The sequence below is a fragment of the Carassius carassius genome, chromosome 15 (assembly GCF_963082965.1).
Source record: "Carassius carassius chromosome 15, fCarCar2.1, whole genome shotgun sequence".
NCBI lineage: Eukaryota > Metazoa > Chordata > Actinopteri > Cypriniformes > Cyprinidae > Carassius > Carassius carassius.
In genome coordinates, this window is record NC_081769.1 from 28,493,131 (window position 1) to 28,517,379 (window position 24,249).

Consider the following 24,249-nt stretch of genomic DNA (forward strand, 5'->3'; position numbering starts at 1 on the left):
GGCCCTCTCTTTACCACCACACACCAGAGCCAGACCAAAGGGGATTATGCTTGGAGTTGATGTGAAAGCACTTGAGTCAGTAAAACTTGACTGAAATGCTTTGCTGATGAACTGGACGCCTGGAGCTGGTAAGAAAGTTGTTCAAATTAAGGGAATCAATCAAAAACTGGAAACCTGGCTTCCCAGTCCCAGTTTGCATAGACCTTACAGTGCATAATAATCCTCAAAGGTCCGGCCATCTCCATAATCTGTTTTCCTTTCAGAGGCTGCCATAATCTCAGTAAGAAGGATGACCGGAGGCCAAGACATATAGATACACAAATATAGATTTCAAAATCATACACAGCCATTTTGGCAATAATTAAAAATAAATAAATAAATACACGTAAAGGTAGCAATTTTAGGTAGTATCTTTATTAATAATTAAAAGGGGGGTTTAGGCAATGAGATTAGGCAGTCAGATTGAAAACACAATACCATATTTTATGAAAAATAAATCGTCTCTTTCAATCATCTGAAATGTGCTACGACTTAAGCGGTGTATTGTAGTTTCAATTAATTTAAAAGGATTTGTTGAGGAGTGAGGGGAACTAAAATTTTATATGATTTCTGAATTTCTGAATGTAATAAAGCAATTTTGACCTGGTACAATATATATTTAGATGCAACTTAAAGTACCCCTTTTATGCAATTTTTCGGTTCCTAATATTGTTTTGGGAATCTCCTACAATAGGATAACATGCATGCAAGGTCAAAAAACGCTTTCATTTTCTCTAAATATGCATTTAATATAGTTGTCGACCAATACTGTTTTTTTGACAGCTGATGCCTTGGAAAGCAGGGGGGCCGACAGCTGATATGAAGTCGATATAATTATTATTATTTTTTATTCATATTTAAGAAATTTGAATATCGGTCGACCACTAATTTAATTTTCACCTAATTTTCCAGCGATTCTCAAATGATTCGTTTGAAGCAGCTCAAAGATTCAGTCTCTCTAAACCCCTCCTTTCCGTGAGCCTGCTCTGCTCTGATTGGTCAGATGGCTTAGTCTGTTGTGATTGGTCTACGGGGTACAGCAGTGTCGGAAATTTTACACCTTCAATAGTTCTGTATTTTGAATGCTCTATAGAAAATATAAACATCTATTATTTATCAAACGTACAGGTTGCGTAGAACATAGGTGCGCATTATGCAAAATGACAATAACTTTATTGTGCACTTTCATTTTTACAACTTTGCAGATCGTTTACATTCTCATACACCTACATTACACACTGCATGAAAGCAATACTGGAAATGGCATAATACGGGCACTTTAATATGGTACATTACAGACACAAGTCAATTATGTACGACAAGTGTTTAGTAAACCTCAGGAAATGGGGCGATCAATGTCACTCTACCTTTCACTTCTGAGTTTTAAGTGGCATTGATTAAACACAGAAAATGCTCTTCCTGTGCAATAATCCACTAGGATAGAGGTTTTGAAGCTCAAAGCAAGTCAATCTATTTCTGCAATAACATGTATCTGTAGGGAGCAGAGCTTACAATGTGTGTGATCTGAGAAATCCAGCACTAATCAAGTCACCTAAAAGGATCTCAAGTTTATATATGGACATATGGCACATAGGACCACATGTACATCATGGTCAAAAAGGCCAAAGCACCCCAAAGAGGCTTAGACAAATGAAATCTTCAGACTTAAGAAGCAACTGATGTAAACAGGGTGAACTACAGGCAAAGGCTTAAATCAATTATAATCTTCTCTTTTCATGCTACATTAGGTGTTAGAAAAAATTAAATAATTTTAATATAGTTAATGTTATTCACAATACAAATCACAATGCAAATTCCTGACATGCAAGTTTGCACAGCATCTGTTGCATTGATTTTGGAAAGATAAACAACCTACAGATGCTGCTAAACAAACAAGTCCCATTCTACAGTCAGCAAAAACAATTAATGCAAGTCAGCAATAAACAGGCTTTACGGCTTGAACTTTAGATTACACAGATCTGTCTACAAATAAAGGAAGGATGGATTCATCAGATTCATACTGTAATACTCATTCATGCATGTCTGAACCATTTCAAGGGTGATAAGTCATAGCCATAAAAATGCATTTTGTTTATTTTCAGACTAACAGAGATTGTGTTCAGAGCTGCTACCTAATTGCATGGTTTGAGGTAGTAAGCTTATAAATAATGAAGCATTTGCTAAACAATTTCCAGAACCTTGTAAAACGTCAGAATAAGCTCCAATTCAGTGCTAGTTTTCGAAATGGCTGAGCAACAAAACAGAAAGAACTAGGTCAATGAAACCAGTTGGTTGATGAGAAGGACAAGGGCACAGCTGTTCATGTGGCGTGCATAAAACACCTTTCGCTCCCTAAGCTAGTCTTTTCACTGGCTGACAGTCTTCACTGCAGCATCAAACCAGCGGCTTCTGATTGGGCAGCAGTGACATCACCAGAAAAGGCAGAACACTCCCAATGGGTAATAGTGATGTCATGTGTGCGAGAGTCAGCCAGCTCAGATACAGACCCGCCTCCATCTCTCCACTGCCAAGAGCGCTCATCCTCTGTGGTCTCTCTTTTGTCACTTTATCATCTTTCCTGTTACCCAATGAAAAGGACTCTGTAAACCTCACCTAATTACAGTGTTTTCAAGACTCCGTTTAATTTGGTCCCTGTAAATATTTCTAGACATATTCACTGTAATTATAACAAGCTATAAAGCACAGCATTTATATGCATGTATGGAACTATTACAGGCCATATTTCTAATGTAGACTGGATGATTTCAGTTTACTAGGGAACACTTGCATTTTCATTTGCATTGAAAGAATGCTCTTGATCATGTTAAAGGGATAGTTCACCCAAATAGCAAAATTATGTCATAAATAACTTACCCTCATGTTGTTCTAAACCCGTAAGACCTCCGTTTATCTTTGGAACGCAGTTTAAGATATTTTAGATTTAGTCCAAGAGCTCTCAGTCCCTCCATTGAAGCTGTGTGTACGGTATACTGTCCATGTCCAGAAAGGTAAGAAAAACATCATCAAAGTAGTCCATGTGACATCAGAGGGTCAGTTAGAATTTTTTGAAGCATCGAAAATACATTTTGGTCCAAAAATAGCAAAAACTACGCCTTTATTCAGCATTGTCTTCTCTTCCGTGTCTGTTGTGAGAGAGTTCAAAACAAAGCAGTTTGTGATATCCAGTTCGCGAACGAATCATTCGATGTAACCGGATCTTTTTGAACCAGTTCACCAAATCGAACTGAATCTTTTTAAACGGTTCGTGTCTCCAATACGCATTAATCCACAAACGACTTAAGCTGTTAACTTTTTTAATGTGGCTGACACTCCTTCTGAGTTAAAATAAACCAATATAACAGTACACTGACGGAACTGCTGTGAAGAAAGAACTGAAGATGAACACCAAGCCAGATAACGAACAATAGACTGACTCGTTCACGAGACAAGAACCGGTTGCATCGGTTTTCGGATCACCAGTACTTCTTTCGGACATTTCGATTCAATAAACCGGTTGAAGAAAACGGTTCATCGGTTCTTTTGCACTCGACGTAATGGCATTATTGGCGATGTTTCTAACTGACCCTCTGATGTCACATGGACTACTTTGATGAAGGTTTTCTTACCTTTCTGGACATGGACAGTATACCGTACACACAGCTTCAATGGAGGGACTGAGAGCTCTCGGACTAAATCTAAAATATCTTAAACTGTGTTCCGAAGATGAACGGAGGTCTTACGGGTTTGGAACAACATGAGGGTAAGTTATTAACCCCATACCAGTCACCCCCCATTTTTTGGCATGGAGACAGAAATGACATACCCAAAATAAAAAGGTTTATAGATACTAGATACATAATCAACATTTGTTCACAAAGCTTACACTTCAAAGTTTACTGTTCAGGAATCAGAATTACTCAGACTGTTATGATAAGAGAGATATATAAGCTCAAACATAAAAACAAAAATAAAAATATTAAAAACAAATTTTTTAAATGTATTTAAAAAATTGTTGATGTAAGATATGAGTTTAGAAATACAGTGTAGCTAAAGCAACAAGTCTTTATAACTTCATTAGAAATTTCATAATCGAATCTGTAAAACTGCATTTTATGAAATATTTTCTAAGGCCATGTCATGTGTTTTTTTTAGAGAAGGCTAATCTGATTGATTTATGGCACTTGTCATCTCTGTAAGATCTCACATCGAAACACTCCGGTGTGCTCTGAATGTGTGTTTGGCTTTGAAAACTCACAGATTCATGGTTCTGTTGTTCTCACCAAACGAGTCTTTCACACCTCCGCCAGGTATGACACATTATCAGCATTATTCTTTTATCATTATTCTTTTGTTTTTATTCCACCTTTATCAGCCTTTTTTTGTGGTATTTCAATGTTTGCAAAGCAACAAAGCAGCAATCTCACTTCAGTCTCAGTATGCATTTACCCCTTATTTATCAAAAGTCTTACTATAAAAATACAACAAAACATTTTCTTACGACCTTACGTGAATTATTGTGACAGAAATGCATTATGAAGAATAAATGCACCTGCTATTAGTAGCATTAGAGCTAACGTTAGCATCAAGCTACATCAGACAATTTATTAAATTATTAGTACACTTTTACTCAAAAAACACTTTGAACCCCGATCGAGTGTTTGTAATAACATCCTTTTGTGATCACGGGTGGAATTTGGTCGTTTACTATTGTAAAAATATGCTATTTGTAGTATTTTTAATCGCTGCACAAGTTAGCATTTCCGATGTACATTTTTTATATTTTTTATAAAAATGCCCCAGATCTCAAGAAAATCTCATACCAAGCTTTTCTATCGTAATCGCGGCTTTATTATTTGGATATTTCGTGTGTACAGAGGTATATCAGTGTTGTTGTGAGCAGATATGAAGCAGGAAGTGTTCACGAACCATGTGACACGATCTGACGCTGTCCGGTTTTGGGACTGTTAGATTGACAAGCCGAAGGTCCAATCAGAGTCTGTCTGGGTCACAGCTCGAGTAAATGGAAGTAGAGCTTAGATTCTCTGCCCAAGCCCGAGCTCGGGCTGGACCCGGCCCGCGCCGGGCCGATATTTCCTGCCACCGTCCTCGGGCCGGGTCAGGTCGGGGCCTTGATAAAGCACGTCACGTGTCATGCGCAGCGTCTCGTCCACTCGCAGTCTCGCATGCGTGACGCATCACACCTGCTGTGCGTGCTGTACTATTCAGTAGAATAAGTGCAACATGGAGCTTGAAGAATCAAAGAAAAAAATTAAAACAGGAGAATTAACTTTGAGCAAGTTTGGAGGAAAATCGGAGGTATGGAAACATTTTAAACTAGTCGTGGGGAGTGACAACATATGTGTTGGCTTTGTCTCGTGCATTAAATGCGGCACGCATATATATATATATATATATAATATAAAACTGCGCAGCTCCCCCGTAGCCTAAATGATCTACAGCACAGCAGCATCTGCGGTAAAAATAAAAATAAAATCTGGCGCTCGGGCTCGGGTAGGGTCGGTTGATTGATTTGTTGGGCCCGATCTAAGCTCTACATGGAAGCAAATACGCAGACACAGCGCTGGGAGAGGCTATTTATCATCATTTCGCATAAATCAGTGGAAAATGAATAGAAATTATGATTCTGTCTGAAGAAATATGAAGTAAACATCAGTAAATATATCAATATATCTCAGCGGATATGCATCTTTGGTCTATAAATCCTTATTGACGCTGTTCAGTGAGTCTATGTGAACACAAATAAACCGCTGCTGACGTGACTGAATATGAATGAGTGGTGAATTTCTATTCAAAATGTGGCATAATACGGATTTATTATTTTGCACTCCTGACATAAATTACTAAATAACTGTCACTGCAACAATGTTTTATCAAAACATTGGTCAAATATCGAAGCTAGAGTCTTTAAACTTTCAATTGATGCACAGTTTGTTCAGATCAAGTAAGAGAGTGATGTTTAACGTGCTATGAAAGTGAAACATTAATAAACTGGGGCCGTCTGCGATGCTTGAACGCAAAGGGGTTAATGACATAATTTTGCCATTTGGGCGAATTAACCCTTTAATAATGTTCTGGATCTAATGATTGAATCTGTGGCATCACTGGTGGTTTTATCTTTATGTAATATAAAATAAATCCTATTACACATGTCCAAATTAAGCTCTTAGCAATGCATATTGCAAGTCAAAAATAATTTTTTTTAAAAGAAAATTTTCTAAATATCTTCATGGAACATGATCTTTACTAAATGGGTTAGTTTACCCAAAAATTAAAATTAGCCTGTGATTTACTCACCCTTGAGGCATCCTAGGTGTATATGACTTTCTTCTTTCAGACGAATCCAATTGGAGTTATTAAAAATTGTCCTGGCTATTCCAAGCGTTATCATTGCAGTGGGTGGGTGCTTCTGTTACAGTCCAAAACACGAATGTGCATCCATAAAACGTCCCTCACACAGCTCTGGGGCGTGAATAAAGGCCTTCTTTAGCGATTCCTTGTATTTTTGTAAGAAAAATATCCATATTTCAAACTTAATAAACACTTTTCACTATCTTTCATATGCGGAAGCCCTGTATCGAAATCCTATTTTCTTCCAAATCCTCAGTTTGTACATCTAATTCGTAACTAGTGGTCGACCGATATTGGTTTTGGGGTGTCCAATAGCCGATATAAAGCAGGAATAAGAAATAAGAAATAATTTGACAATGGGTTAAAAAATAAGTGTGTAAAATAAACATACGTATCCTTTAGATGACAAATTATTTTCCACAAATAAATAAATATTTAATAAAAATATAACTAAAAAGCAAGTAAACATTGTAACCAAAAGGGCTTTCCTTATTCTGGGAAGTTTGTGTGCATCAGGAATCATATTTTTCAAATAAAGCCAGGTTTACATACAGCACACAGAGAAAATGACATGAATACGACAGTTGGGAAATTCATAAAGCGCAGCATAATTTGAACTCACAGCTTTAAAGTTTAAAGCATTTAATTCAACCAGACCGACTGTCACACCGAGAACATGCAAACATGCTGGATACAACTGCACACTTCACAAAATCTCACAGCTGGTTAGACTAAGTTTGCAAGGTTTGTGAAAATAAATGTTCATCAGTCATTCAAATATTTGTTTAAATTATATAAATGCATATTTGCTTAATGCTGAAGGCAAACGAGAACGTATTATAATGTTTGCCTTTATATTCCTAATAATAATAGCAATCATTATAATACTTTTTTGTATACATTAATTCCTTTGTTTAACAGTTCTAGCTGATTATTAGACAGACTTATGTCGGTATTACACAGAACTGTTAACAATGACAGTAAACGAGAGAGAGTGTGCCAAATATTAGACATCTTTTGAACACCACCCACTGCAATGATAGAGCTTAGAAGAGCCAGGACAATTTTTAATATAACTCTGATTGGATTCATCTGAAGGAAAAAAGTAATATACACCTAGGATGCCTCAAGGGTGAGTAAATCACAGGCTAATTAAAATTTTTCGTTGAACTCACCCTTTAATATCCTAATGATTTTTGACAAAAGAAAAATCTATAATTTTGTCCCATACAATGTATTGTTGGCTATTGCTACACATGTCCGGGCTACTTATGACTTACAGTTTTGTGGTCCAAGGTCACACATATGTATGTGTGTGTGTGTGTGTGTGTGTTCAAGTATACATTTACAAGTCTCAGAATATATATACAAGTATATATTTTTAAACACTTAATTATATTACGGTATAATAATTCATACTTAAAGAATAACAGCTTTACTCGCACTGTGTGTGTTTTACTGTTACCATGTTTCTTGCCATCTATATAAATTCAACTAAGGAACAAGTCAAACCTATTTCCTGTGGTAAATGACAAATACTGTTGATAGAGCTTAACTGCACTGCACTCTGAACACATTCTCAATTTAACTCTGAAGGGAAGTGAAAAATAAAACAAGAAACAAAATTCTATTTTTAATTAAAAAATAAAAATAAAAACACACGACATGCCAATGAAGAAAAATAAGACAATAACTTTATCTATGGGTAAGATGATGCTAACAAGCATAGGTCTTAAAACCAAAAACATCTCATGCCTAACCAGAGTTTCTCCACCTCTTCTCATTGCATCTGCACCTGCAGGAATATACCTCTGAGCCTCTAGCATGGATGCTCTTTAAAAAAAATTAAATAAAAATAACGCAGCACAAGGAAGTGCTGCAGACTGCACAAGCAAGAGGGGGAACACACTGACCTGCTGCTGTCACAATCCGAGTCCTTGCTGAGAAGGCTACGGATAGACCAGCGAGAGAGCCTGTTTAGCGAGGAGCTCCGTGACCATGAGCGGGATGGGGGTAGGAGAAGCACAGGGGGGGTGCTCTGCTCTTCCTCTTCAACATTAGAAACCATTGGAGGTGATGGAGATGCATGTGATGGGCTTTTGCTCCTTTCTTGTTTCCCTTGCCCTTTATCCCAACGCTTCTTTGATTTGTCCTCTTCAGGCCCTTTGGCCCTTCTCTTCTCCTGGTTTCGGCTGCGAGAGTGGTACCGGTGGGGCCGTGGGCTTGGGGAACAGGACCACGACTCCGTGTCGGATGACGGTGGGAGAACATTCAGGATTGGAATGGAAATGGGCTCAGCTATGGTGATTTCAGGAGGTGGTGTCACAGCCATTATTCTACAGACTTTCACATATTATCTAAACTTTCTGCATCAGGATTGTCTATGGCTGACAGTTTCACCGAGGACAAGTTTCATCATGCACAATCATTCATTGAGAAATGCCAGATATTTCCTACTCTCTAGTCTTCTACATGTAGTCTGGAAATTCCACTAGAGCCCAGAATAAATGTTCCATTATGGCAATACAATCTGATGACATTTGGAAAAGTCTGCATTCATTACAACTCACTGTTCTGAAGAAAGACGTCAGCAGTTCAGGTTCCTTCACAGCTGTACAGTATATATACGGCATAAACTCCTGCAGCAGGAACTCAAAAATGGGGTGGAGCCATCACTGAAATACAATTTACATAAAAGTGTGCAGCCGTCTCTTTTTCAGGTAATTTTTAGAGGAAAGAAAAACCCTGCATTTGAGCAGTTGAATTTGCTTGCAAATGTCAAATCCATCTTCTTCCTGTTTTCTGTTGCTACTAAAGGCGTCCTTCAAAAAAATGCCTCTGCCCCCTTTTCTTGTAGAAGCACAGTTCACAAAAAATGCAGTTTTGCAATCCACCTCGTCATCGCGATTCGCACATCAAGGTATGATAAAATCATGTTGCTGAGGAGGGGAAAAACTCTATTTGTTTTTAACTTATTCAAGCCACAGAAAAAATTTTTTACTTGAGCTCCTTTATATTCTAACCAAAACATATTTTTACAGATCAGTTGTAATATTATGGTTTTTCAGGGATGAGCATACAGTATTGCCATCATTTAACACTTATTTTAACAGTCAGTAACAGTTTTATTTGAACAAAAAGGGCCAGATGTGGAAGAGATTAAATGATTTAAAACTAAATTCATGCATGCATATACATTTAGGAAACGTAAATTACAACTCATACTGTAAATCAGGGGTCGGTCCTGGAGCGCCGCATCCCTGCAGGGTTTTGCTTTAATCCTATTTAAAACTCACCTGCCTGTAGCTTTCTAGTTACCCTTCAGATCTTGATTAGCTTGTTCAGGTGTGTTTGATTAGGGTTGAAGCAAAACTCTGCAGGGCTGCAGCTCTCCAGGAACGATGTTCACCACCCCTGCTGTATATGAACACTAACATTCAAAAGTTTGAGGTCAGCAAGATTTTTGGATGCTTTTGAAAGAAGATTCTTATGCTCACCAAGGCTGCAATATTGCTTTATCAAAAATACTATATAATTTACATTTATCGTTATTAACCCAAAAACATTACAGTTGAAGCTGTTGAGCTGCTTCTTATGTTTGAAAAAAACTCTGATTCTTTGATGAACAAAGTTCAAAAGAACATAATTTATTCAAAATATAAATGTCAATCACAATGACAATATTGAAGCTACGAGAATACTTTTTGTGCGCAAAAGAAAAAAACTAAACAACTTTATTCAACAATTCGTCTCCATGGCATCACGCAAGCACCATTTTGGAGAGTATCTACTGAACGTAAACATCATATGCTGTGTCAGCTGTGCCACACGGTGGAGATGAATTTTTGAATAAAGTATTTTTTTCTCATAGCTTCGTAAAATTACGTTTGAACCCCTGATGTCATATTATTTTACTGATGTCCTTGCAACATTTCTGGACCTTGATCGTGTAAGGACACGTGCTGTCTATGGGAGGGTCAGAGTAAGAGAACTCACAGGATGAATCAAAAATATCTTAATTTGTGTTCTGTAGATGATAGAAGGTCTAACAGGTTTGGAACGACATGAGGGTGAGCAAGTAATGACAATTTTCACTTTTGGGTGAACTAACTCTTTAAAAAAATATTATTATTGTTATTATTTTATTCTTTCTTACCCCAAACTTTCAGTGGTCATAGGGTTGCACCCCTAATACATTTCCACATAATTATAAAAACATTTATAAGAAACAATGTAAAAGAAAACAAAGTTTGCTACTAAATGAAAAGTCTTGTTGGATGATATCCTCCCATATTCTTATGGTATTACTCCTCTAAATGAGATCATGACTGACAAAGCAGATTCAGAGCAACACAAATAAAATCATACAACAACAACCTGCACTTAAGTAATGTTTAAAGCTCTTATCAATGTATGGGTTGAGTAACCGTTGCATGATTACAGTAAAATGCAGCCATCACTTGAAAGAAACACCTCTAGATATTGTGATGAGAATAGAAGCTAACTACTTAATTAAATTGCTAACTGGTTAACTTAAAATTACTGCATTTTATTTAACGTGAGTAAAACATTAACAGCTCAATCTAAGAGAAAACATAATGAAATACCCAATGAATTTTGACAAGCTGCTTTATTTTTTTTTATGTATTACTGGATTTTAAAAACAATGGAAAGGCACATGTAAATAGAAAACCTATTTTCTTTTCTCACCTGACTATCAGCTTTGCATGTTTTACCTTGTAACATTTGTGCACATTGTGTAGTGTTTACTAAAGAAGATAAGGGTCCCACAACTAAGCACAGTTTTTTCCTGTCAGTGTTACCACAAGTTGGTGAGCCATGCTGAGAGAAATCAACCACCACAACACTCAAGCTCCACCTTCTAAGATGCCTTCCTGAACTCAAATACATTACCATAAGAATCAAGCAAAAGAAAGAACCACTTTCAAAAATACAAATGAAAGAGCATGACCCAAAACGGTACTAACACACTCTTTATCACACCAAGGCATAGACAAACAGAGCTAAATCAGCAGTCTTCAATCCTGACCTTTTAAACTGTTGAGAAATTGTGCAGAACTTCCTGATTTGTTTGGCATAAATTTCTATGAAAACCTCCTGAACTATTTGCTCACTAGGCTTCAGAACAAGACTGGTAGCCATTTATCAAAGGCAGGCACAGGATCTTCCACTTTATTTACTTTCTTGTTTGAACAAGCTAAATCATGTCTTGGTTTTGTTTGAGCAAATCAAACTAGGGCTATTAACGCTTTCACTTACAAGAAGTATTAAAAAAAACTTTTTATGATCAAATCATACTTCAGTTGAATGAAGGACATCAATGACGGATACTTTATTAACTTAACAAAAGTCTAATTTAATATTAAGAAAAAATAAAATGATAATAATAATAGTAATTCCTACCTGGCGTTGGACGAATTAACCCCATTGTTTTTTTCCTGTTCGGCCTCATACACCAGACGGGCGACAGTACGAGGAGTGATGCTAAAATCCACTTTCTCGCAGGAACACATCAGCACCCCAAATTTAGCCGGCAAGCTAACCAAAAAAAAAGTAGCTTTCGTCGCCAGTTTTTAAATGTAGCCACTGTTTTCCAATTATTTATTAATGTATAACTATTTCGAGTCTACATACGCGAGAAAATGCGTAAATGTCAAATCACACTTTAGTAAATAAACCATGTCAGACGTCAGCTGTGAGTTACTGTATTCAGACCATAGACAGTAGGATTTAGACAGTTGAGGTGAATACTAGAAGCTAGTTGGCTAGCATGCTAATGATACCGGTGGGAGAGAAAACGGTCATCTGTTTACTTTTTCCCATCCGTGATATTGCCTTTCCACCGTTCAGAGATCCTAGTCACTGGACTAGCACTAGTCATAGTTTGTTCTTTATAAATATACTTCATTAAATTATGTAGCTATTATATTATAAGTGTGCGTTTCCTACGTTTAAATGCTACGCGAAGAGATAGTAAGATAGAGCTCCGTTTCCAATGCGACGGGCAAAAAGTTGACAGGGTAGATTCAAACTCCAAGACAAATACAGTGACACTTTGATGAATAAGTAATTGAAGACTGAACACACATGAGGAAAAAAAACAAATACGCCGCTTATATTAAAATGCACCTCAAAGCGCAGAAAAAAATAATAATGGAAATTATAATGAATTATTTACACCCCCGCCAGGTTTACTGTATGGTACAGTCGAGCGAGAATCCATCAAAAGCCACTTCAGCGTTAGCATACAACAAATGACGGGTGTTTTTGTCGTCTGTACACAAATAATTAATCTTAAAGTTCCAACAAAGTGCTTAAAGTTACAGAAATAAATAAATAGTGCATATATAGAATATCTAATGAGTTCACATTACCAAGCAATAATAAAGCATGACAAGTCATCAAAAATCCAATAAATATGTATAGGCTTAAATTATTATACCCTAGACTGTTAGACATTACTATCCTATAAATTCATTTAATCCTCAAATTTATTTCTACATCACTAAATTTCCCAAGTCTAGATGTATTTGATTACTGCGTCCTCTTCAGGACATTAAGAGTAGCGCGTTTAACCTAAACCCAAAATAGAGGAGGAATACTTTAATAATATGGGAGTCCAACAATGACGGTTTAAAACATTTAGATTGGTTAATGATAGAAATCCTAAAAGTGTGAAGTGTGCGTAGGTATTGGATACCTGCTTACCTTGAATGCGTGTTTCAACGCTTTTAATAACCATTATTCTATCAAGCAATGTGAGATGTGTTAGGAATTGATAATTTCTTGCCCGTTTCTCTCCAAGAATAGGGTCACCTTGCTTTCAGAGGCCTAAAGAAAAAACACAGACACTTTATATGAATATAAGGCTTACTGAGGCGACTTCTTGACCATTCCTCTCTTAGTCTTTCCTGATTATATTTAATTCTAAATTGTATAAAAGCAAAAGATTCTTCTAAAATGCATACTTGAACTTTTTCTAAGATTTACAGCAAACCACCAAGCTGAAAGTTAAATATTAACCGTTATGTATATGTTATCATTAGCATTAGACTATAGATTATTTACTATAGACTATGCTATGTAACAGACCGTAAACAGACCATTTAGTTTATTACAAAATATGAAGCAACCTTGACTCACCACTTAATTCGATTCTGACAGGGTTCAGCAGGTGTTCTCTCTCTAGTGCCAGTGACTCATCTGATTTCATGAGTTGTGTTACTGTATGTCTGCTGGCTCTGAATGGGCATCTGTAAACTTGAGCGGTGCTAAATATAAAAGTTCACCAGCTTTGTGGTCTGACGTTTGGGGGACCAGAAAAACAACCTTCACTCCGAGTTTATCAGCTACTCAGTAAACCCCTGACGCAATCTGACATGACGTCAGTGTAAACACTTTACCTTAACACACGTAGGCTACATGATCTGAAGGACAATTGTTTGGAAAAAAAAATCCTAAATGTGATTTTGCCTATATATTAAGCATTTGATGTGTGTTTTTTTTATCTATTAGTAATTATTTAAGATCTTTTGCTAACCTTGCTCTTCAATGAAATGTCCTTGTGCTCAAGAATAAGTAAACTGACACTGAATGCCAGTGCCTTGAAAAGAAAACAGAGAAGCTCAGTGATAAACCATAGCAAAATAAAGCTGTTTCACCACATAAACACATTTTAGCAAATAAACTTCAAAGTGGTGCACATTTCAAAACTACCACAATTGTAAAGTAATACTTTGGTTTAGACATTTTGACTTTTATTTAATAAGACTTCATCTTCAGTGATGTCACACATTGTGAGGTGTTGGCAAATATGCACAATATGTATTATACTGTAAAAACAAAATCATTATCAACATAATCAAATACTGCAGCTTGTATATTTGTGCAGGTGTCCTCTATAGAACAGACTTTAACACCTTCGAAAAGGCACCTGCCATTGAAACTTACTCTAAGCTCATTTGTCAGTAAAATTCTGTGGAAATTCAAGCAGAACTATTTTGCATGTCAACTCTCTTTTGTGTTCTGTATATTGCATAATTATAAAAAACTATTCACATTTTTACAGAATATTGACACTTATTCTTAATAAATGTGAGCAGAGCTCCTTTCCTTATTTTAAACACAAGCTGTTGTAAGTATGTACTACAACATACTACTACAACTAGTAAATTTGTAATGTATCGTGTTCATTCCTTAAATCAAACTAAAAATATAAAGATTATTTCTGAGTAATTTGACATTAGAAAAGCAGGCCTGTGTTCATTTTATATGGCAAGCCATTTCAACGATGAAATAACGGTTACAATAGTAGACCTATTATTTTTAAATCAATACTAAATTATGTATCTATTTTTTATTTTATTATTATAATTTTTTACCTGTAACTATTCAGTAGATAGTTGGCTACTACAGAATATTTAGTACTATTTTCTAGGGCTTACTATTCCAGTAGTTAAAAAGCGTTCTTAACTTGACCAGACTATAAAGCAGTCTTTCTGAGTAGTCATTATAAGTAAATAGAACATTTAGTAGATACCTGTTAATGAGATGTTACTAGGCCTTAGTTGCATTTCATTAACAGGTATCTACTAAATGTTGTAAAAATTAAATAGGTCTAATTGGACTATTGTAATCTAAAGTTATTTTTTGATACCTGAACACAGCTCTCCATAGAATTCAATAGGGATACATGTAATTCATTAATAAAGTTAACCTACTGTCAGTGTTGGAATATCGATTAGCAAGGAATTGAATAGACTGGAATTGAAGGAATTACATAAAGGCTACTATTGGATTATTTCTAGTAGAAGAACTAAAATGTATATAATAGGGAATATGTTAAAAGGCATGCCACGTGATTATTAGGCGATATTACAGCATCTGGATGCCGCTCCTCTGAATCTGACTTCTCAAATTGCGTGTTGAGTTGCAAGCACAAGGATTCACAAAGTCTATAGCTCTCCTTAACGTCAAACTCTGCGGCAAGACACGATATGTTTAAGTGACGTGATATTATTTTAAAACTTTTAACGCATTCCTTTAAATCAGTGAACGCTGGAGGATTGAAGAGCGCAAATGCAATGTGTTTTAGATTTAAAATAAGAACTGACACTGATATGGCCCAGTAATATTTATGAAACTGTGATAAGAGAAACTAAAAGATATTTCGAGGAAGCGTTTTTTTTTTGTTTTTTGTTTTTCATGCATCGGTATGAACTGTGTAGATGGCACTGGGAATTATTTCACTTTTGACTCTCTGCATCTTTTATATCCAAGGTAAGTTATAACACGACAATGTGAAATTATTTAAGAAGATAAAATGATTTCGAGGACATTATAGTAAATGGGGGTAACGAGTTACAAAGTAACGGATTACAGTAACTTTATTACTTTTTTGGGTAACGAAGTAAAGTAACGCATTACCCTAATAATATTGGTAACTACACTACTTTAGACTATAGGAACGCGCTTTCCTGCGTTACACAAGCCGTGTTTGCCTGTGTGTAAAGTTCTGGGCCGGGTTTCCCGATAATAATTGATCTTAGCGCTTAAGAGCGTTTTCTACGAGTAATTTTACGATCGTTCGTTATTGTTTCACGTGCGTTTCCCAACAATCACGTAGCTGTGCTTTAAGTGCTGATTAGAGGGGTCGCTGTCCGTTTGACAAGTGCTGAAATCATAGGCGTAGATTACGCGGGGGACGTGTCCCCCCCACTTTTTAGAAAATGTAAATTTGTCCCCCGCACTTTTTCATAGGGGAAATGTTCACGACATGGTGAGGTTTTCGCAAGACAATGTGTAGTTATACATACAGATTTAAAATTCAAAGAGAAAAGATCGTCTATCTATCTACACGTGACTTTCACGTTGCCATGGTAATCAGTCACTCGCGCTCGTGCATCACCACACGCCCATGCTCGCACCCGCACTGAATCCATCGTCGAAGGTCGAAATGAATTCAAAACGGCAAAAAACTATTCACTCTTTTTTCGCGAAAAAGTCAAGCACCGTAAGTTGTCATATGGTATCCGAATTGGGTTGCTCATTGTCATTGATGAATAACTTCGCCTAATTTTCTTTATGAATAATTGAAGATTGAAGAACCTTAAATAAATTGAAGATTTTCACTAACGTTACTGCACAAACGTGCAGCTTATTTTGATCTTTTTTATTCGTAATGTCTTTTATTTTCACAGATATGTTATCAAAGCCCTTCAAATTATAATAAAGATTGTGATTGTTAATGCTGAATTTGGATTTTCATGCATTAGGCTAACAGCCATTATCTTATTTATTTGCTTGAATCATGCAGCGTTGTAACATGTGTACATGATGTTTACCATATAATAAGGTAACACTTTACAATTAGATTAAAAAAGTTTGTAGACAAACTTTAAGTTTTCTTTAAAAAGCCTAACCAGAAAGTCTGAAGAAGTTTTAAAAGCATTAAGTTTGCATGTTTTCAATATGAAAGACAGTTTTGGTTAAGTGAAACAGATAGATAGATAGATAGATAGATAGATAGATAGATAGATAGATAGATAGATAGACAGACAGACAGACAGACAGACAGACAGACAGACAGACAGACAGATAGATTAACTAATGAAACCTTATTGTAAAGTGTTACCATTCAATATAAATGCAGTATGCAATTGTATGCATTAATGTTCTGATTTAGGTCTTCATTTATAGGGTTCATTAATATTATTGCGCTAATTTAATTTTTATTTCTTTTTCTTCTCTGTTGTCAAGATTGATCAAGAAACAGGGAGCCTAGGGTTGTCAGGTCAGAAAGAGGATGACACACAACAAAAAGAAACTTCACAGGTGAAAAGTGATAGACTGGCTTTTAAAAACACCTGCTATTGCATTTTTTTATTGTATAAAATCTACAACAGGTGTTTGAAGTACCATATATAGACCAATCATAAAATTACCATTAGGAAATATAGGAAACATAATTTAGGATTCAAATTATTGGTTATTGTTCAGCAGTGTACATAATTTCTTATGTATGTCACAATTCCATGTCTCTGCATATTTCAAACACTTCTTTATTGTCAATAGACAGAGCCAGAAGTTACTTTAGAGTTGAGAGGGAATGAAGCAGAAAGTTTCAAGAAGGCCTCAGAGGTGAGGGAAAACAAATGACTGGAATAAGTTCAGAATTTTTTTTTTCTTTTTTTCAAATACACATTCATTATGTGTTTTATGTTGTCTACACTGTCTTGCATAGGCAAAACAAAGTAACTACACATTTTGTGACAAGTTATAACTATAAAATTGAGTCTTTGGATTTGGCTTAGATTTGGAGACATAAATCAGACTAATTTGTACTTTTTTATAGACAGGGCAGAGGGCATCAGACATGTTGACAGTTGTAGAAGGAGGTGGGTCTTCAGTACCTGTATTAAAACCTCACCAACCAGATCCCAAGACTATTGTGGGTCAGGTGCTTCGGGACAAAACTTTAAAATTTCAAGCTCAGTGGTACCACGATTTTGCATGGCTCCATTTTGAGCCTGGTATTGAGGGAGCTTTGTGCTTCTACTGCCACAAGGCCTTTAAAAACAAAACGTCTCAACTTGTCAAAAATACAGAAACCACCTTTATCAGCTCTGGCTTTAAAACCTGGAAGAAGGCCAGAGAGAGATTTACATTACATGCTGGATCAGAATGTCACAAGACAGCCATAACAACACACATCTATGAATCAAGACCAGTAGATGTTCAGCTGTCCAATGTAAGGGCATCCCAGCAGGAGGAGGCAAGGAAATGCCTATTAAAGATAATCAGTGCTGTGCAGTTTCTGGCAAGACAAGGTTTATCTTTTAGAGGCCATGATGATGATGAGGGAAACTTTAATCAGCTTTTAAAATACAAGTCAGAAGATGACCCCAGCCTAAGCAAATGGTTGTCTCTCAAAACTGATTATACTTGTCCACAAATTCAAAATGAAATCCTCAATCTATTCAGTAATTCTATAATTCGTGGAATTGCACAAAACATCAATTCACTTCCTAACTTGCAGTTTTGTGTCATCATGGATGGTACCCAAGACATATCAGGAAAGGAACAGGAATCAGTCTGTCTTAGATATGTTGATCACGATCTAATAGTCCATGAGGAATTTGTTGGCCTGTATGAAGTGTCTGTGACAACAGGAGATAACCTGGCAAAGGTTCTGAAGGATGTATTGCTTCGTCTTAACTTATCCATCTCTGGGCTGAGAGGACAGGCTTATGATGGTGCTGCGACATGGCAGGAAAGTATTCAGGGGCACAGGCCATCATCAAAGAGAGTCAGCCACTTGCACTATATGTCCACTGTGGTCCACACTGTGTAAATTTAATTACACAGCATGCGTGTACAGCATCTTCTGTTAACCGTGACTCTTTGCAGTGGGTTCATGAAGTGGGAGTTTTGTTTGGCCAATCTGTGAAAATTAAGTCAATTTTCCAGGATATTTCAAAGTCAGAGAGTGGATCTGTCAAAGCCATCAGACCTTTGTGTCCTACAAGGTGGACAGTGCGCACCTGTGCAATTCGTGCTGTTCTAAACCAGTATCAGCCGATGTTACTTGCTCTAGAGGAAATGGCGTGTGGTCATTCAGAGTCAGCGTGCAGGGCAAATGGTTTGTTTGATAGATTTCAAAAATGCAATGTTTTGCTTGGCCTTTTACTTGCCTTAGAAGTGACAGAAGAGCTGGAGTGTCTCAATGCTTCTCTTCAGAGCCGCACTCAGACAGTAGATGGAATGCTAGCTGCTGTCAACTGTGTGAAGGACACAATTGCAGAAAAAAGAACAGAGGATTCATTCCAAAGAGTATACAACAAAGCAACAGAAATGTGTAACTCCCTAAATCTGTCTCCAATAGAAATGCCCCGCGCTCGAAAGCCTCCGAAACGCCTGTCTGGTCAGGGTTCAGCACATGTACCTAGTTCCTCAGCAGACTACTTCAGGACAGAGTTTTTCAAGGTCTTGGATGTTGTCAATATGCAGTTTCAAGAAAGATTTGAGCAAGAGGGGCTGCTCACGATCAGTTCAATTGAAAAGGTACTGTTGACAGGAGAGTCTGATGCTGGTCTGTTGGAACAATATCCAGAATTGCACTGCGCTTCACTAAGGGTGCAATTAGCAATGTTCAGGTCCAAGTACGATTATCAGTCAACTACTGAGGCTGCAAACACTCTTCGGAATATGTTGCCAGAAGTCCGCCAACTCTTTGACCAAGTGGAAACACTTGTGAGGTTGCTCCTTGTTTGCCCTGTTTCTTCAGCAGAGGCTGAAAGAAGCTTCAGCTGTCTGCGAAGATTAAAAACCTGGCTCCGAAGCACAATGACACAGTCTCGTCTTAACAATGTTGCTGTGTGTCACATCCACAGTGACAAACTGGACAGTATAAATAGGGAGATGATTGCTCAGCAATTCATAGATGGAAATCAACGTCGCAGAAACACTTTTGGCAGTTTCAAGTAGCTTAAAATGCTGAGATATATATACACGTTAACTCTGTATGAATAATCTGCTGCTTTTGAAAAAAAACAAGCCTAAAAGGAAAAGCATAAATGTGAATGAACACTAACTGTTTATTGCATCTTATTGTTCCACTAATTTAAGGTCTCCTTACTGTGACATGTTTGTCATTTGAGTTCAATACATACAGTATCTGCAAATGTGTGGTTTGAGTGATTTTTTTTATTTCCTTCCTGAAATGTGGACTAGAATAAAGTAGAGTGTGAATGTGAAAGTATCCATTACTGTGTGCCATTCACATACAAAACAACATACACAAAAAACTATTTAAAATATGTAAACAATATAGTAAAATATACAATACCATGTGCAATATAGATTACAGAACATCTGTATTCCTTTTTTTCTTTCTGTTTTATTGCTTTACACATGAATAGCATATTAAGCCAATTAAGCAATAACCTGTCTACAAAGATCTAAAAAAAAAAAAAAAAAAAAAACTGGTATAATGCTTGACATTCTGTGTATAATGCTTGACATTCTGTGACATCCCTGGCTGAAATGTCACCTTATAGAATGGCTCGTAATTGTAGTACACGGTCGTTTATTGACGTTAACCTAATGCTGCGTTCCAGACAGACAACTTGAATATAATAACTATAATACAATACTATTTTATAGTGTATAATATTATACTTTACATAATAATATAAAATGTACTTTTTATACAGTAGAGAGAGAGAGAGAGAGAGACTTTATTTCCGGGTCTAATACATACATAGCTGGTTTTCATGCACTTGAGCAAGTCATTGACATATTTACATGCATAAAAACAACTTAATTTATTCAATTATTTCTTAAAATACCCTTATGAAATATTTTCCCCCCTCCAGAACTGCACTGAGAGTCATGCTGCGTTCATTTAATGAGCATTTGACCGTTTGATTTGAGTAAAACTAGCTTCACATCACATACACGGAACTTTAAAGGTAGTCACGTTAACACGTCAAGATAAGAGTCCGGTTTAATTTAAAGACAAGTATTTGATTAATACAATTAAATTTAACCATTAAAAGAGAAAAAAATAAACAGAAAAAAATGGAATCCAGAAAAATTAAAATGGAAAAAAAGGAATTTGGGAAAAAATAAAACGGATTTTACAGGGCCCTAAAAAAATTAAAGTAAAGTAATAAGTAGTGAAGTTACTTTTCAAATGCAGTAACTAGTAAAGTAATCTCATTACAATTTACAGAAGTAAATGAGAAGATGTTTTGAGTAACTACCCGAACACTGTTGGTCCCCAAACTACTGTACAGTTACAAAAAGGGACCCACTGCCATACCAGTTCATTACTTAATGCAAATGAATTATAATAATCTCTCATCTTTTTCTTTCTTGTTAAACATTTTGTACATCCATGTGTGTAATTGTAGTGCCACATGGCCAAACTGGATGTGCTGAAGTAGACTCCATGACAGAAGCTGTGGCCGGCAAAGGCTTTCTGTTGGGTTGCATTTCTTGCAAAAGAAGAGAGGAAGTGCCTGGTTGTGCTGTTGCTGATTGGCACTACAAAGCAGCTGGGTCTGAGGAGTTTATCCATGTTAGTAGAGTGATTCTTTGGATCTGAAAGCATGTTGTCAAGTTGTTTGGTCAGCTTGATGCATATATGACTTTTCACGCTTGTAATTGTTGAAAAAGTTTTTAAAGACTGATTTCATTCTAGTAATATCTCTATCCCTCTCAGATTTTTCAGTATGAATACAATAACCCCACCATTCTTCATGAAGACTTTGAGGGAAGATTAGAGTGGAAAGGAACTATGGGTACAAAGGATGTGCAAACTGGTTCCATCTTTATTCACAATGTCACATATAATGACACTGGGACTTACCTCTGTACCTTCCACTGTACACTGTACCTTCCTCTGAATGAGGAACATAAGTAAAGAAGTGGAACTCACAGTTCTGGAAAAAGGTGAGATCCATTTTAAGACCCTTTTACAAGTGATACATTTGCATTCCATCATGTAATCTGAATATCTGAATTTGTTACTCCCCAAGCAAACCCTGAGCTGACGGCTGTGATTTCTGAGATCATGATGTACGTGTTGATCGCAGTTCTGCAGCTGTGGATGATTGGAGTGCTGATTTACTGCTATAGGAAGATCTACGCTGAGAACGAAGCTCGGGAAGCCAGAAAAGCTGCACGCTCTCAAAGCAAGTAAGGCTCACTTTCTTTGGACAAATCTCACTTTTGTGTAGTTTGATTCACACAACATACTAAACGTTACTTTATACCTTTTTGATTCAACGTCCTGTTTTAATCTTTTGTTTCTACAGGCACGTTGAGTTTAAAGACCCTTGTGATGGCATTTATTTGGAATAACTACAGTTTTGGTTAGTAGGCTTATTATTTTCAGTGAATAGGGCCTAGGATTATTTAATTATTGCTGATATATTGGATGCATCTTATACGAATAATTCATTAAAAAAAATTAATTTGCTGAAAACATACTCTCAGGCTATCAAAGATAAATAGATTAATTTTTTTATTAATTAAAAAAGATTTGGCGAAATTTTGCATTGCATCACTTGTTTACCAATGGATCCTCTGCAGTTATTGGGTGCCGTCAGATTGAGATAAAAACATCCTAATAGTACACAAGACTCCAGTCCATCAATTAACATCTTGTTAAGTGAAATCTGTAAGTATGTAAAAAAAAAAAAACAAGTACATCATTAAGACTTTAAATAAGACTTCTCGTGAGATGCACTTTCCTGACGCACTTTCCTTTCTTGATTAGGGTTGGAGCTAAACTCTGCAGGAAAGTGCATCTCACGAGACAGATTTTAGGATCAATGGTTTAAACTGTCGCTTCCGGTCAAAATACGAGTCCATAATAACACTATAATAAAAGTCCATTCCCTGTTGCCCACTCACATCAAAATACACCAACTCTTTTGGACCGTTTCACTTGTAAACGGTGCTCAATCTTTGCATATTTCTCTCCTGATTCAGATGCACTTTCGTCTCTGCTCTTTGCGGATGATGTTGTCGTGTTGGCTTCATCAAGCCAGGACCTTCAGCATGCACTGGGACGGTTTGCAGCCGACTGTGAAGCGGCTGGGATGAGAATCAGCACATCCAAATCCGAGGCCATGGTCCTCAGTCGGAAAAGGGTGGCTTGCCCACTTCAGGTTGGTGGAGAGTTCCTGCCTCAAGTGGAGGAGTTTAAGTATCTTGGGGTCTTGTTCACGAGTGAGGGAAGGATGGAACGGGAGATTGACAGACGGATCGGTGCAGCTTCTGCAGTAATGCGGTCGATGTACCGGTCTGTCGTGGTCAAGAAAGAGCTGAGCCGCAAGGCGAAGCTCTCGATTTACCAGTCAATCTACGTTCCTACTCTCACCTATGGTCATGAGCTTTGGGTCATGACCGAAAGGACAAGATCCCGGATACAGGCGGCCGAAATGAGCTTTCTCCACAGGGTGGCTGGGCGATCCCTTAGAGATAGGGTGAGAAGCTCAGTCACCCGGGAGGAGCTCAGAGTAGAGCCGCTGCTCCTCCACATCGAGAGGGGTCAGCTGAGGTGGCTCGGGCATCTGTTCCGGATGCCTCCTGGACGCCTTCCCGGGAAGGTGTTCCGGGCGCGTCCCACTGGGCGGAGACCCCGGGGAAGACCTAGGACACGCTGGGGAGACTATGTCTCCCGGCTGGCCTGGGAACGCCTCGGTGTCCCCCCAGAAGAGCTGGAGGAAGTGTCTAGGGAGAGGGAAGTCTGGGGTTCTCTGCTTAGACTGCTGCCCCCGCGACCCGGCCCCGGATAAGCGGCAGAAGATGGATGGATGGATGATTCAGATGAGACAGCTTTTTTTACTGGAGGAAGAATATTATGGATGGAAGACTTGTATTTTAGCCAGCAGCACCGGTTTAAATGTGAAAATTTCCCAATGATGTATTAAACATCAAGGTATGTTGATTATTGTGATTTATTTATTTATTTTTTTCAGCTGTATGGGCTCTCATTTCAAAGGCAGCCATACACCCCAGAGGATCCATTGGTGAGCTAAATTTCTCGAAATCTGATTTAATGAATAAACAAATTCATCTACATCCTTGATGACTAGAGGGGAGTCAATTTTCATTTTTGGGTAAGAAGGATAGCCAGTATAAACCTCTATTTCTAGTGAATTATACTCACTAATTAATTAATTACTCACCCTCATGTCGTTCCAAACCTGTAGAACCTTCGTTCATCTTCAGAACACAAATTAAGATATTTTTGAAATTACGGTTGAGCCACTGATGTCACATGGACTATTTTAACAATGTCCTTGC

General features: G+C 37.1%; 2 protein-coding genes across 5 annotated transcripts in view; one reads left to right on the forward strand and one right to left on the reverse strand.

Annotated features, from left to right (window-relative positions):
- LOC132158778 (protein Aster-A-like) overlaps positions 1-13,698 on the reverse strand; it is a 29,804-nt gene extending 16,106 nt beyond the window's left edge. The window contains exons 1-3 of one of the 3 annotated variants that reach the window (XM_059568342.1): positions 13,573-13,698; positions 13,138-13,260; positions 8,322-9,347 (exon numbers count right to left, since the gene is read on the reverse strand). In XM_059568342.1, the coding sequence (XP_059424325.1) occupies positions 8,322-8,740 (419 nt within the window). In that variant the 5' untranslated portion in view covers positions 8,741-9,347; positions 13,138-13,260; positions 13,573-13,698. Of the gene's footprint in view, positions 1-208; positions 325-8,321; positions 9,348-11,832; positions 12,122-13,137; positions 13,261-13,572 lie in introns of those variants that run through there. The other 2 variants (XM_059568343.1, XM_059568344.1) reach the window with 2 other exon arrangements.
- LOC132158819 (sodium channel subunit beta-1-like) lies at positions 9-22,656 on the forward strand. Of its 2 annotated transcripts, none has more exons than XM_059568406.1 (5): positions 9-128; positions 21,345-21,511; positions 21,656-21,852; positions 22,072-22,131; positions 22,251-22,656. In XM_059568406.1, the coding sequence occupies exons 1-5, from the start codon at positions 107-109 to the stop codon at positions 22,294-22,296; spliced, it is 492 nt and encodes a 163-aa protein (XP_059424389.1). In that variant the 5' UTR covers positions 9-106; the 3' UTR covers positions 22,297-22,656. The 2 variants fall into 2 exon arrangements, with proteins under 2 accessions (XP_059424389.1, XP_059424388.1); XM_059568405.1 differs by lacking the exon at positions 9-128 and adding an exon at positions 15,502-15,708.
- The last annotated feature ends 1,593 nt before the right edge of the window (positions 22,657-24,249 follow it).

Coding starts and splice junctions, on each gene's coding strand:
- LOC132158819 (XM_059568405.1), top strand. CDS start 15,657: ATGGCACTGGGAATTATTTCACTTTTGACTCTCTGCATCTTTTATATC. Junction 21,853..22,071: donor CCTCTGAATGAGGAACATAA/GTAAAGAAGTGG, acceptor TTACTGCTATAG/GAAGATCTACGCTGAGAACG. Junction 22,132..22,250: donor GCTGCACGCTCTCAAAGCAA/GTAAGGCTCACT, acceptor TTGTTTCTACAG/GCACGTTGAGTTTAAAGACC.